General features: G+C 37.6%; 1 protein-coding gene across 3 annotated transcripts in view; it reads right to left on the reverse strand.

Moving 5' to 3' along the window:
• SEC24D (SEC24 homolog D, COPII coat complex component) overlaps window positions 1-15,346 on the reverse strand; it is a 112,332-nt gene that overhangs the window by 43,290 nt on the left and 53,696 nt on the right. For all 3 annotated transcript variants that reach the window (XM_010364856.2, XM_030917614.1, XM_030917622.1), the window contains exons 9-10: window positions 4,428-4,566; window positions 1,067-1,182 (exon numbers count right to left, since the gene is read on the reverse strand). In XM_010364856.2, coding sequence (XP_010363158.2) covers window positions 1,067-1,182; window positions 4,428-4,566 — 255 coding nt within the window. The remainder of the gene's footprint in view (window positions 1-1,066; window positions 1,183-4,427; window positions 4,567-15,346) is intronic.

Genomic DNA, 15,346 nt, shown 5'->3' on the forward strand with positions numbered 1-15,346 from the left:
TTTATTCATTCCACATACACTGATCAACTCCTATCCTGTGGCAGATAGTGTGGTAAATGTCATAAAGATGACTAGGATATCAGAATCTATGAAGATGGCAGACATGTAAGAAGATTTAAATTCCATGGGGATAAATGCTAAAATAGAGATACAGACCAAATTCCGTGAAAAAACAGAAGCTATAGTAAATAATTACCATGAAAAAGACAGAGAAAGTTGCATATGCATACACACAATAAAATTTCAGCCAGGCATTACAGAAAAGGGAGGGGTTTGCCAGTTGGGGTATGTATAGATATGACAGGAGAATGGAAAGATATTCTGGTCAAATGAACATCTGGTATAAAGGCATGGAATTGTCAAAGGGGCTGAGTTCAGAGTACATTGTGAAAAGTTTTGTATAACTGAAGATACAGCTGAGGTGATAGTTTGGGGGGCAATGCTTAACGGCCTTATAAAGAAAGCTAAATCTTTTTAAATTTAATTTTTTAGAAAAGAAATAACCAATAGAGGTTTATGGGAGGCAGTGAGTGTGGGGGCGTGTCTTATGGTCACATTATAGAGCAGAAAAATCAAAGGCGAGGATCTCAGCCTGCTGAGATAGACAGTGTAAGGGGGATTCTGAGAGCCCAAACCATTGTGGTAGCAACAGGAGTGAAGGGAGGCACAGAAACACGTCAATAGTCCTACTAACAAGTTTGGTTGAGCTCTTCTCTTGGATGGGAAGTTTTCTGAGACTCTTTACAGAATAAGGGAGGCAGAGGCACCATACGGAACTATTGCATTAAGAACCAGCTATATTCTGTCTGGCAGGGAACAGAAATTATTATTTTCTATTTCTAACATCACATTTCAGCTTTTAAAAATAATCCCTCCAGTAGATGGTTTGGCAGTTGAATCATGTTAACAACCTAGAAGATGGGATCTGTGTGTTATGCATTTCTATCACTCCACGGTACCACAAAATGCTTTGTTTGCGAATCAAGAGTCAGTTCTTTACATATGAAAGTTATTCACTTGAATTTAACATCAATGTATAAACACTTGAAGTTCTGGGAACACTTACTCTGCAATAATCCAAAGTGGCAACATATTCATAAGATCCTAGAGATAACTCTGGTTTCTCATAGTGGTCCAGTCTTCTTCCAATGTGGTCCAGATGTTGGAAATAGAATGATGGAACTAATAAAAACAAAATAGGAAAGAAAATATTTTGTTTTCATAAACAGACAATTTAGTAAGTTCTCAAAATTTATTATGGGAGGAAAGGAGTTAGCATCAGAAAAAATGTATTTTAAAGCTGGAATGTAGCATATCGTAAATACCTACTATTTCAAAAATATGTCTTGGAAAAGAGGAGGGTTCCTCTTCTATAAGTTATTGATGACAAAGAACGTTTATGATTTAGACCATCCTAGAGAAACAGGGTATAAAAGTATTGGTGTTTTTAAGTTGTCACAACCCAAATTCAATTGTCCCCATTTTATTACCTCTTTTAAAAAGAATTCTGGCTTTTCTATTTGAATTTTTAATATACCTAACAGAAATAAACATTCGTTATTTGAACTATACTATGAACTACAATATTTATTATGCTTTAATTAAGAGATGTCTTCACCCATGTGGAGTTTGCATGGTAATCTTTTAATGTTTGGGCTTAAAGTGGAGAGGATTACTGTATTAGGGAAAGACTACACCACTAAGATCTCAGCTAAGGAACTTTAATTTGATTCAAATGTCTAAGAAGGTTAGTTCTGGCAAAGATCTGGAAGTCATCCAATAGCACAGGAACACTTATGAGTCACATACTGAACACTTGGACAAATATGGCCTGGTATCTCTGTAATAACGAACTCCTGTTGCCTTGAGATTAATAGGGCTGGCTACTAAACCACTGCCAATAAAAGTATTCAGAAAAACTACCAATGCTCTGGTTTTAAGCTTTTTGTAAAGAACAACATTACCATCGTAAAAACTGTACAAATAATGCATCTCGTTTTTAAATCAACAATTCGGCATTATTTATTTTTAGCTGTGAAACTGACATAAGAATAACAAGCCTGTTTTCTGAGGTTGTTCTCTTTAAAAAAAAAAAAAAAAAACCCACCGAGGCTTGATTTTTCTATGTTGTTACTGTATCATGGCCATTTCTTTTAAAGTAGGTTTTATAAGGTTCTTATGCACATATGGATCTCTGAATTTGGAAGATTCAACTTCTTGAAAAGATTACAGAAGTAAAAACTGACAGGCTCAGCTGAGCTAAGTAAGCTTTGAGGGTCTTCAATTGCTATTTTGCTACATTTAGATGAGACGGAGGATGCTGCCTTGGCTATCTTAGAATGCATAGTACAGTAGTTTCCACATAGTATAACATACAATTCATTCTCATCTACACACAGAAATGTAATATGTGAAATGTTTTCCTTTTAAATTTTATTTTATATTCATTAGCATTTAATATTGTCTATCATCTTTTATAAGCCAACTTTCAAGTCATACCATAAATCATGCACCACCCTTTGGCCCCTGTCTTCCTGCATGTCTCTGACCACACACACTCCCCACTGGGCAATCTCTGGACACTTTGCAAGGAAATAAGAGTGGAACCACGAAAGCAAGCCTGCTGGATCCTTTCTAACTCCAACAAACCTCTGTCTTTGTTAAACCTAAATGAAGAAGATAGGTGTCAGCATACATCTATGGGAGTCCGGCTTCCTTATAGGGACAAATATTTAAGCCTAGTATGAATAATTCTATTGGAAAATAAACATGGCAGCTTCCTAGAAATGGATACCTGAGGGAACATAATCTGCTGTGTTGAGACACAAGAATTCTGAGTCATTTTTCTCCTCCTGGAAGTGGCTGGGCCTTTTAAGGCCCTGAGCCGACACTTTGGGTAGGAGGCCAAAGAGTCACAGCAAACTGAAGATCCTTGCTGTTCTTCATGGTGGTTATGATTTTGGTCACCTTTCTAAGGAAGTTGGGGGCTTGGGTGGAGACATCTGAGGAGCTGGTGGGCTCGCTGGAGGACTCTGTCCAAATGCTTTGGGAGAAGCCTCTGTCCCTTCTCAGGATTTTTTCCTCTAAAACTAAAGCACAGAGAAATGAATTGTCACAGGGTTCCTGAAATCCAGGTCCCAAGACTGAATGATAGCCATGAATTTGGATGCAGATTTCATCCAGGTTGAGAGAGGAAACAAGATCTTCCTTAGAAAGAGAAGTAAGGGTAGAGAACTAACAGAATCTGGTCTCAATGGGATATCCAATTTGCACTGCATGGAAGCCACAGTTAATGCAAGGAGAGAGACGTACCAAGAGGCTTAGGCCATAGTCTGGGATGAGTCTAGAAGCCAATGATTCAACTCCACAGCAACGTGAATTTAAGAACGGACCAAAGGTCTGCATGAGAAGCACTTGCAAGGCCAGTTTCTGGCACCCTAAGTTGGATAAAGTCATGGACTGTGTGTGTGCGAGATAAGAGGGCAGGGAAACAAGAAGGCAAGCAGCGCTCTCCCACCAAAGAATGCTCACACAGGCAAGATGCCATGAATGCAACGATGTAGGAGGAACACTGTCCCCAGCTCAGTTGGCATTAGGGAGTAGCCAGCACCCATGTGTAGAACCACGTGTTCACAGGCAGACAGTGCTATATGTTCTTCAGATCTAATTACCTGCAGGGAAGCCTGTCTACAAAGATAAGAAAGAGAGAAGAAAACTCATAATAATCATCACATGGTTCAAAAAATGTCAATGAATATAAGAATGTTCTCAGCATCAGTATGTACCTCATTTAACAACAAATAATGAAAAATACAGAGACATGTTATAAATGTAATAGATGTGAGAACACTTTCAGCAATGCTGCAGTTTTCTTCAACATCAGTAAATTCATACTGGAATAAAACAAAATACAATGAATATGAGAAAGCCCTATGTTCCTTCCTCCTTAAACAATCCAACATTTACATCAGCGTGAAAAAAAAAAAAATCTACGTAAGTGTTAAAGCCCTTGGTTATACCTAAGCTTTTCCCAAGTATCAATGAGCTCATATTCAAGAATAACCTTGAGGAGTGAAAAAAGAGGAGACGTCTCCGAAGTTTATCATCTGTAATCACAAGAGGTAAAAATCTTATTTTCTTTCTCACTGAGGCTTTGTGGAAGGGGATTAAGAAATAAAAATTTTCTCCCTACATTTAGTTTTCTAAGAAACATTTCAACTTCCATGTGTGGCTCATGTAGTTATCTAAGGTTCAAAGGGGCTTAAATTTCCCAAACAGAGCCTGTCATAGTTGGTTTCCTTCTAGAGAAATTATAAAGAAGGTACTGCTATATAGAAAAAAGATTGTATGCTTTTCCTAAACTAAGAAGTACAACACATTTGACTTAATAAAGAATTTCACAAAGAGCTTTTAACGGCACTGCTTACCATCATTCACACAGTTGCAAAATCCACACTGATATCTTCTTCCTCCTTCGATGAACTGCATAAATGGGCACATGTAGGCCTTGCACCTGTTGCATCTGACTGGTCCACTCTCACCGTGATTTACCAAGTAAAGGGGACTCTATGGAGAAACAAGAAAAATTAAATGAACAGGTGAGTGTAGGATTTCTAGGTATTATAATTTGGAAAGTCTTTTAATGGCAGGTTTTTTTTCTTTTTTTTTTTTTTTTTTTTTTTTTTTTTGAGACAGAGTCTTGCTCTGTCACCGAAGCTGGAGTGCAATGGCATGATCTTTGCTCACTGCAACCTCCGCCTCCAGGGTTCAAGCGAGTAGCCTCAGTTTCCCGAGTGGCTGTGATTACAGATGCCCGTCACCACGCCTGGCTAATTTTTGTAGTTTTAGTAGAGACGAGGTTTCACCATGTTGGCCAGGCTGGTCTCGAACTCCTGACCGCAGGTGATCCACCCATCTTGGCCTCCCAAAGTGCTGGGATTACAGGCGTGAACCACTGCACCTGGCCTAGTGGCAATTTTTAAGGAACTCAACTCTTAGCTTTTGCCCCAAGACAGTAAAAATGTCTTTATTGATAACACATGAATTCAAAGCCATAAGATGTTGTCCAGAATATTCAAACAAAAGTTAATTTATCTCATTTATAAGGATATATCAATATATGTATATTTATGTCTATGTGTGTATGCATATTTGCCAATATGTGTGTGGAGACAGAACATACAGTGATGGTAATAATACCTAATTATTCTTACATTAAAAACATTCTAGACAACTTGCGTCACACATTTTGCTAAGTTTCTTCATAGATTATAAATAAAGAGAGTTAGCTGCAGAGCAGTATGCTGCCTACATAGTTACCCCAAAGCACATCAACTATTTCTTCAAAAATGCAACTATTTGAAGAAATACGCAATAATGTTCATTTATTTAGGCAAGGAGGCTGATTCTACCTTTTCTGTTACTTTATCAGAAAGAAATGTTTCACAGAATACTCACAGTGTGCCAGAACTGAAAAAATAAATCATTCAATTGCTTCTTCCTCATAAACATACATAGAAAGCATGATACATCTTTTACAGTTTAAAAGTAAAAAAGTTCAGCATTAAGTCTGCTTTCCCAACACTTATGGCTTTCAGGAGAAAACCACAGAGATCCTTGTTTTTGTAAATCTCCTTAAAGATAACATTTAAAGAAAAACCTGAGAATTGCAGGCTTTGGCATGTCAATTTAATTTTTCTTTACTGAAAAAGATATAAATAAAGCAGACTGCTTTTGAATGGAGGCCTGAAGAGCAGGAGGTCAGTGGAGTGGCAGTATCAGGCTGTTTTCTGCTCTAGTCTTAGAAAACCGAGATCCCCCATTGTCCCTGCCCAGATGTTCAACATGAAAGCTGAGGTTTCAAAAATCAGTTGGGTGGTCTCAGAGCAGAAAAAAACAGGTTTAACACTATACTCAAAAGAATCAGGGGAAGGATTTAATTTTTTTCTTTAATCATTCCCCTCTATTTCTGCACTGCCCTCTTCCTCACTTCTTGCCTCAAGAAAGCCAGAAGACAGATTGGATTTTCTTGTTTATGGTCGCTTCTGATCCACAGCACGGGCCTGACTCTGGTGCCCCACTGTTAGGGGTTGTGACAAGGATTAGGTGAGTAATACATGTGCAGTTCACAGCATTGTGCCTGGCGAAAAGTAATTGGAAAATTTTTATCCGGAACAGTCTTTCCTCTCTCAAAACCACTCAGCTCAGGACAGAGTCATCTTTGACAGGAGGATAAGTATGAGATGGGCTTCAGGTCCTGAAGGCTACCTGGTCAGTTACTGTAAAACATTATTGTTAAAATGATCTAGAAGACAGCGAATAAACTTTCAGGAGATTCTGATACACTCTAATGGTTAAAAGTTGAGAGGCAGAATGCATTTTTAAAACACTCTAGGAATTTTATTTAAATACATAGTCACACATACAGATTCAAATAGCTGATGTATACACCACTCTTTCAGACAAATTTTTTGTTAGAAAGGCATATAGTGACAAATGTTTGTTCTCTTCAGCTGGTAATAGGAAGAAATTATTTGAGGAGGCAATAGAGAAGCAGAAACATGCAGGTACAAAAAAAGATTCTTAGAACAATAAATGCAGACCTAGAAGAATAACAAGCGGGAGAATAAGAACCTGCTGTTCAGGTAGCTTCCACTGGATTAAAAGTGCAATTACCAATCATGACTTCAGTTACTGCTCTGTTCCACAACTCCAACCTCTGAGACCAGGAGATGCTTTCAGAAGTTAAAATTGGGAGAAATTCTGCAGTTTCCATTCACTCAGCCAAGTTTACTTTTCTCATCCTTTTATTTTCAAAAAGTTCAAAGGCTGTAACAAATCCCCTGATTTTAGAAACCAAATATGATCTAATTATTTGCTAGACGAGCCAAAAGTAATGGAAGGAAATTTGACCTTATTATCACTGATATGATTTGCTCAAAGCCAGGCCCAGCCCAAAGTTACTGTGAAATTGTCGGCAACAAACACCTATGCATTCCGGTCCTGGCAGATTCAAACTTGCAGGACTGAAAACAAATGTCTAACAAGAAACTGGAGTCAAGTCATGACTGTGTCTAGGCTATTAAATACACTTACAGTTTTTTCAATTTTCACTTTTTTAGAAACCAGATGATGGATAGGTAAGTAAGGTCTTCAGACAACTGAGGTGACAGTAAAGAATGTTAAAAGCTTTTTAACTGTTTACATTTTATTTTCAGGCAACAGGGCAAGGGCTTCTAAATTACACTGGCTTGTTTCATCTCTCTCGGGCCATGTTGAAAACCATCAGAGATTTCCTTTTGCAGTCTCCAGATGTCGGCTTATCTGCACCACAGTAGTGTGCATGAGCTCATAAACAGCTAACCTTACTTTTCTTTTGAGTTCGATCTTGGCGTGTATGGCTTTTTAAAAAAATCAAATTACTTTTCCAAAAATTGCCTAAAGTTATCTTTTTTCCTTACCAAGGGAATTATATTTACCTCAGAAATATTTTCCGATTTTAAAAATTTTGTTTACAAATGTACTTTAATATTTAGCTCTTAGTATATCGTTGTCTGCCCTTTCTTTTCTGTTTTTCTCTTAAGTGGAAAAGGAAAAGGATAGAAAGACAGGCTATAAAAACCTCACCTGGCTATTGTTTGGTTCTGGCCCTGTGTGGCATGCGTTTACACAACATGAAAGTGATAGGGAGGCTGAGGAAAAATGTGAATCTTTTCCTCGTATTTTTGGATTAACAGGGGTGTGCCAAATACTATGCTGATATTAATTTTACTAAAAGTGCTTTAATTGAATAAAATGCATCTCTTGTGTATGTATATAATACTGGTTGATTTTGGATCACAAGTGAGAATATCATTCTAAGAAATGAGGCTTAGTACTAAAATGATATCCAACAATCAAGAAACAAAATAACTTTTGATTATTTTTTCATATAAAAGAAGTAGACCTCAACATGTATCTACCAATACCTTCTTAATACCTCTAGTAAAATTTTAAGTCTTCTTATTTGAATACATTATCAGTTTTCCAAGTATTCCTGCCATTCTCTTGGGTAACTTTAACATTTGTACCACAGGTACCTTTGAGGGACTTACAGTGTAGTGGAGTAGAAAGACAGGAAACAAAAAAGTACACACAAATGCAATGAAAAAAAACAGGGTATGAGGAGAAACAATACTTGGGAGAACATCATAAACAAGAGCTCTTTTTAAGGCTCTTTTCAGCTTAGAAAGGCGATGCTAAACTGTTCACAGATTGTATTTCCAAAACAAACACAGATGCTCAAAGAAAATAAAGTACAGTGTAGAAAGACCCACCATGAAAAATCTGTATCAAGTTTGTAGGCTGTGTGCATTTTTGTTTTGGCATCTATATTATTAAGAAAAATCTGAATACCCAAGCCTGGCTACAGTATTTCTGTTTTAGGAAAATAATGAATTGCAGTGAGGAACTAAAGAAAGCAGCTAAATACCAAAGTGTTTTTATCCCATAGATCCAATAGGTGGCACTGTGCAACTAAAAATTAAAGCTGTACACACCTTATAAGTAGGCAAGAAAACCACCAAGATAATCATGCTACATTTATTACATGTAACTCTAATAACTTTTAACTGAACTTGCTTTTCTTGAAGAAACTTTTGATAATGGTTTAAAAATATTCTGGGCCAAACAAAATACAAATAAACATGGAATACATGACTATTTTATGCATACATTGTATAGAAACTATAGAATGTGCCAAATTTACTAATAGCCAAGAAAAACTTATTTTTAAAGTTCCTAATCCTCTGCCGACTTTCCTTGAGTATGTGTAGGGAAACAGAGGTGCGGTTGGGATAGGGAGCCACAGAGTGGAGCAGGCAACCTAATGACGGCCTGGGAAGCAGAGAGAACAAGGACACGAATGCCCTGCTGCCCGCGTCCATGCCCACTCCCCACATTAGCCATCATGGTGCAAAATAACAAAGCAACAGTGACATCTGGTGCGTCCTGGCACTCGGCAGTACACTGCGATGAAGAAAAATGATTTTCTAAAGCAAACGCCAGCTTCCCGTTGGAACATCCTATCACAGACATGGCGCTGGTAAAGGGCAGAGACAGAGTAGCCAAAGCCCAGATTTCAGGAATACTCTGAATGAATAATGTCATATCTGCCCACACCCAGGACACTGCTGGGTGAAACTGGGCCCATCTCTCCTTTCTTCTCTCATTTGCCCACTACCCACTCTCCTTATCTTTCAGCACCAGAGTTCATGTAAGTTCTAATATACACACACAAACTCTTCAACTACCTACTTTCCCCTCTAAAACTTATTCACTAATTTTTTAAAAAAATTTATTTTACATTTTCAATGTATAGTTCTTCCTCCCCTTCTTTTTTTTTTTTTTTTTTCTCTCCTTATTTCCTTCATTAGAAGTCTTCAGGAAAGTAATCAGCGTCCTGGTACTCTACAGTTGTCCCCACAGCACCAATATTCTACTTTACAAAGTGCCTGAAGGAAATACCTTGGCTAAGCAGTTACTGGTCATGGGAAAGAAATTTTTACCTACGATGAGACCTAAATAAGATGAGAAGATTTAAAATAAGACCTGTCAAAATGTTACACAGTTTTCCAGCCTGATTAAAGATCATATTCAGCATCAACTTGTATTTCCCAGGAAATCACTGTAAATGTATCTCTCTAGCAGCAGTGATTTCCTATCGGCAGTGTAACTTTGGCAAGCGGCTACTTCTCGGAATTGGAGTGCTGCTTCTGTTTTGGAGCTGTCTCAAGAGGAGGTCAGTTGGTAATTTGGATTAATTGGGGGATATAAGTAGAAGCATGGAAATGGTATGTGAAAAGATAATCCAGAACCTGTGATGAACAACTACCCTGTAAAAATGTTAAACATTCAGACTATTAGGCATGCTGGAAGATGAGCAGAGTCAGTCAGATTCCCAAAGGATTATGCCCAGAGGCTAAAAGGAAAAGAGTTTGTATCAACTGCATTTATTAAAGACATTTCCATGTGAAAGAGATATGAGAAGCAGCTTATATGTGCTTTCTACTTTTAGCTTTACCATATATGACATTCACTAGGCCTACATGGACAAAAAAGGTACAGTTCAATAGGCTATTTACTGTACAAGGGCTTTCGAGAGAGCAGTACTATTCTAGTTAGACTTTTTAAAATAAGTGTGAAATGAAAGAATATTTTCTGAATTAAAAAATAAAATCCTATCATGTGTCTTCTAAAAACAAACAGAGCTTGAGGATAAGACACTTAATACATTGTATTAGTTCTAAGAACATATTTATATCTTTAAAAATAATGTTTATTTAAAAAATTTAATGTTTTTAGTTGGCTCTTCTTAACCTAAAACTTTGCTTTTTTGCACTTTCAGAAGATTATAGTTTTGTTAGCTTGTTAGTGACACTTGGGAGATTGTTTTCCCTTTTTCCTTTGAACAATACTATTAGAGAGTCTATTTGTTCTAACTGTGTCTACAGCTTGTATTAGATTTGAATACCTGTTTAATTTGGAAGTTAGTTTTTTATTTTTGGGTTTCTTTTCATTGAAAAATACTGAAAATTTTTACTGAATCAGACTTTTCATAATAAATGTAAGAGCATAACTATTTTCTTTATGGTCTTATGGTCATTTGTAGTTTAAAATGCTCTCATTTATAAAATCTCAATTTGATATCGAGGAGCTAACAACCCAGGGAGTGGGGAATTCCCATCCACATTGTTCAGAGGAATGCAAGGTCAGTGAGTGATAGGAAATGACTTGTGCAACAAACTGCAGAGCTATAGCTTGAATTCTGATTTATTCCAACTATTTATGTCCCCTATGCTATATGTGCAAGAAACAGCTTGCAGACTGGATGTGCAGAAAAGCATACGGTTTCAGAGAAAGGTACCATTCTCGCTGGTCTGTGACGTGAATGAAGCCCTTAAACCATGCTCCCTGGTAAGCATTCTAATTGTCTCTGGTCATTTCTCTCTCTCATTCTCTATAGGAGCTGCCATATACCTTTGCATCCTTATTAAGCTCCTCCCCATAAGCTCCTTCTCCCCTCCCTTGGCAGTTAAATTTACATTCTTCTTCACAAAGAAAATAAAAAATCTCAGGTAAGAACTCTATTGCCTTTCCCCACTAATTTACCAGCATCTCTCCAACATTTTCCTTTCTCTCCTCCTGTTACAATAGAAGAGGTATCCCCTGTCTTCTGACTTCTCAGAGACTTTGTCTAATCCTGTACCATGTCTAAATCTGGCCCCTCAAGATCCTTTCATCCACAAGGGAGAATTATATTTTGTTGTCTAATTCCAGGCCACTTGCAGGGGACACATTTAATTGCTATATGTTCCCATATAACTTTGTGCCTGAAAGCACTCATAACACTATTTTACTTTTCAAAACCACTACTACATTCTCAAATCCATGACTCACAGGTCCAGCCTGTTTACTGTTGTATCTCCTGTAGCACAATACCTGAGTCAGTCAATGGTTTCTGAATGAAAAAACACAATATCTCAGCTACCCGCAAATACACGCTCAGGATAACTTGTGATAAGTATTAAAGCAAAAGGTAAAAAAAAAAAAAAAAAAACAGAAGAAACCTTCAGAGGGGTCAGGAAAACCTTCATTCAAGGAAGATATGGGCACTTATGAGGAGCTATTTGTTCACTGAAAGAGAGAAGGTAAGAATTTCAACCAGTGGGAACAGCTTAACACAGGAAGAAAAATCAGGGTTTGTTGGTGACCAGCAGGCAGGTAGCCTCAAACAGCTGGGCTGAAGGGAGATAAAGAGAAAGGCTGGAGTGATTTTGAGGAGAGCCTTCAAAGCCAGGTAGGGTAGCAGTACACTGACCCAGCAGGTTTCAGACAGACGCACACACACCCCTACCTAAAATCGGTTGTTACTACATGGTAGGAATTCTGATAGACGTTAGTAAGATATTTCACCATTCATTAAAATGATACCCTTGGAAAAATAGTACATTTGGTATCAATTTTGAAACCTGCTTATAAATTAGCAAATTCTATCACATGTTTTAACATTATCATGAAGGGTTATAAGAATTTTTGTTTGTTTCATCATCTCATATTTCACTCAATTCATTAAATTCTTGGGTTTATTTTTTAAATAAACTCAAAATGTTTGAATACTGTGAATAATTTTTAAATTAAGTTTCTAACTAAAAAACTTCACCCCTTAACAGCAGTATGTTAGTTTCACCTTCACCACTGATCCCAAGGGCCTACATTACAGAGTAAAGTCTCAATAAATATTTGAGTGGATGACAAGGAAGAGAGATAGGAAAGGAGTGAGGGAGGGGAAAAGTGAAGGAAGGGAAGTGGAGGGGAGGGAGTGGAGGGGAGGGGAAGGGGTGGGAGACAGAGAAGTTTCCTTTGGAATTGAGGATACCTGCCAGCTCTTTTATCACAGAAGATCTGGGTGTCATGAACCCTAATGTGCTTTCATCCCAAAATATGCACTGATAACTGTACTTGGAGATTCATCTCTTGGAATGGCCAAAAATGCTTTAAAGCAAGCACAGCTGTAACCTTTCTACCCAGGCCTCTAACGCCAGGAGGGCTTTTTGGTGGGAAGGTCACGTTAAAGTGTACACTGAAATCTATGAAAGGGCAGCTCCTGGTGAGAGGGCATCCTTAGTTTCAGAAGGGAAAATAAATACCAATGCAGTTAAGAGAGCACCCTAATCGGGTTTCCTGTCCTAGTTCATAACTAAACTATCAATGGTAGGTAATGATTCTTAAGCAAAAAATGGTCTGTTTGGATCCGGTTATGCTGACACAGTGTTGCAAGTTATGGGCATATTTGCAAAGATCAGCATTATTTCTCTTGCTAGAACAGATGTTTAAAACTTCGAGTAAGATACTGTCTCTCCAGAATTTTACACTTGAGCAACATTTTGCCACATTTCTTACAATCTTTGACCTATTACAATTTATCTTTTATCTCTATGGGAAAATTACATGTTGTCTAGTTACAGACCACTAGCAGAAAACATACTTCATTGTTACAACAATGCACAATGTTCTACAGAAGATTAATATATCTTAAACTAGAAACCCTTCTATATCTAGTGTTTTTTCTTCTATGACAGAGCAACTGGCAGCTTTCTGCTCCTCAAAGGAAAGTTGTGAAATACTCTAAAGATAAAAGTGTTCAAAATAATAAGCCCAGAGGCAAACTATCTTTGTCTCTCTGGCAGAATTATAAATTAGTCAAAGTATTTCCTCCATTAGTCTTACTTCTTTATAAGGCCATAAAAAGAGATTTCTCTCTATGTGAGGGTCTTAATTTATTTATTCATTTATTTTTTACTATACTTTAAGATCTAGGGTACATGTGCACAACGTGCAGGTTTGTTACATAGGTACACATGTGCCATGCTGGTTTGCTTCACCCATTAACTCGTTATTTACACTAGGTATTTCTGCTAATGCTATCCCTCCCCCAGCCATCCACCCCCAACAGGCCCCCATGTGTGATGTTCCCCAACCTGTGTCCAAGTGTTCTCATTGTTCAATTCCCACCTATGAGTGAGAACATGCAGTGTTTGGTTTTCTGTCCTTGCGATAGTCTACTCAGAAGGATGGTTTCCAGCTTCATCCATGTCCCTGCAAAGGACATAAACTCATCCTTTTTTTATGGCTGCATAGTATTCTATGGTGTATATGTGTCACATTTTCTTAATCCAGTCTGTCATTGATGGACATTTGGGTTGGTTCCAAGTCTTTGCTATTGTGAATAGTGCCACAATAAACATATGTGTGCATGTGTCTTTATAGTATCACGGTTTATAAACCTTTGGTATATACCCAGTAATGGGATGGCTGGGTCAAATGGTATTTCTAGTTCTAGATCCTTGAGGAATCACCACACTGTCTTCCACAATGGTTGAACTAGTTTACAGTCCCACCAACAGTGTAAAAGCATTCCTATTTCTCCACATCCTCTCCAGCACCTGTTGTTTCCTGAATTTTTAATGATCACCATTCTAACTGGTGTGAGATGGTATCTCATTGTGGTTTTGATTTGCATTTCTCTGATGGCCAGTGATTGTGAGCATTTTTTCATGTGTCTGTTGGCTGCATAAATGTCTTCTTTTGAGAAGTGTCTGTTCAAATCCTTTGCCCACTTTTTGATGGGGTTGCTTTTTTCTTGTAAATTTGTTTAAGTTCTTTGTAGATTCTGGATATTAGTCCTTTGTCAGATGAGTGGATTGCAAAAATTTTCTCCCATTCTATAGGTTTCCTGTTCGCTCTGATGGTAGTTTCTTTTGCTGTGCAGAAGCTCTTTAGTTTAACTAGTTCCCATTTGTCTATTTTGGCTTTCGTTGCCACTGCTTTTGGTGTTTTAGACATGAAGTCCTTGCCCATGCCTGTGTCCTCAATGATATTGCCTAGGTTTTCTTCTAGGGGTTTTACGGTTTTAGGTCTAACATTTAAGTCTCTAATCCATCTTGAATTAATTTTTGTATAAGGTGTAAGGAAGGGATCCAGTTTCAGCTTTCTACATATGGCTAGCCAGTTTTTCTAGCACCATTTGTTAATTAGGGAATCCTTTCCCCATTTCTTGTTTTTGTTAGCTTTGTCAAAGATCAGATAGTTGTAGATGTGTGGTATTATTTCTGAGGGCTCTGTTCTGTTCCATTGGTCTATATCTCTGTTTTGGTACCAGTACCATGATGTTTTGGTTACTGTAGTCTTGTAGTATAGTTTGAAGTCAGGTAGCGTGATGCCTCCAGCTTTGTTTTTTTTGGCTTAGGATTGTCTTGGCAATGCGGGCTCTTTTTTGGTTCCATACGAACTTCAAAGTAGTTTTTTTTCCAATTCTGTGAAGAAAGTCATTGGTAGCTTGATGGGGATGGCATTGAATCTATAAATTACCTTGGGCAATATGGTCATTTTCATAATATTGATTCTTCCTATCCATGAGCATGGAATGTTTTTCCATTTGTTTGTGTTCTCTTTTATTTCGTTGAGCGGTGGTTTGTAGTTCTCCTTGAAGAGGTCCTTCACATCCTTTGTAAGTTGGATTCCTAGGTATTTTATTCTCTTTGTAGCAATTGTGAATGGGAGTTCACTCATGATTTGGCTCTCTGCTTGTCTGTTATTGGTGTACAGGGATGCTTGTGATTGTTGCACATTGATTTTGTATCCTCAGACTTTGCTGAAATTGCTTATCAGCTTAAGGAGATTTTGGGCTGAGATGATAGGGTTTTCTAAATATACAATCATGTCATCTGCAAACAAGGACAGTTTGACCTCCTCTTTTCCTAATTGAATACCCTTTATTTCTTTCTCTTTCCTGATTGCCTTAGCCAGA

This window comes from Rhinopithecus roxellana, chromosome 2, assembly GCF_007565055.1.
Source record: "Rhinopithecus roxellana isolate Shanxi Qingling chromosome 2, ASM756505v1, whole genome shotgun sequence".
Taxonomy (NCBI): Eukaryota; Metazoa; Chordata; class Mammalia; order Primates; family Cercopithecidae; genus Rhinopithecus; species Rhinopithecus roxellana.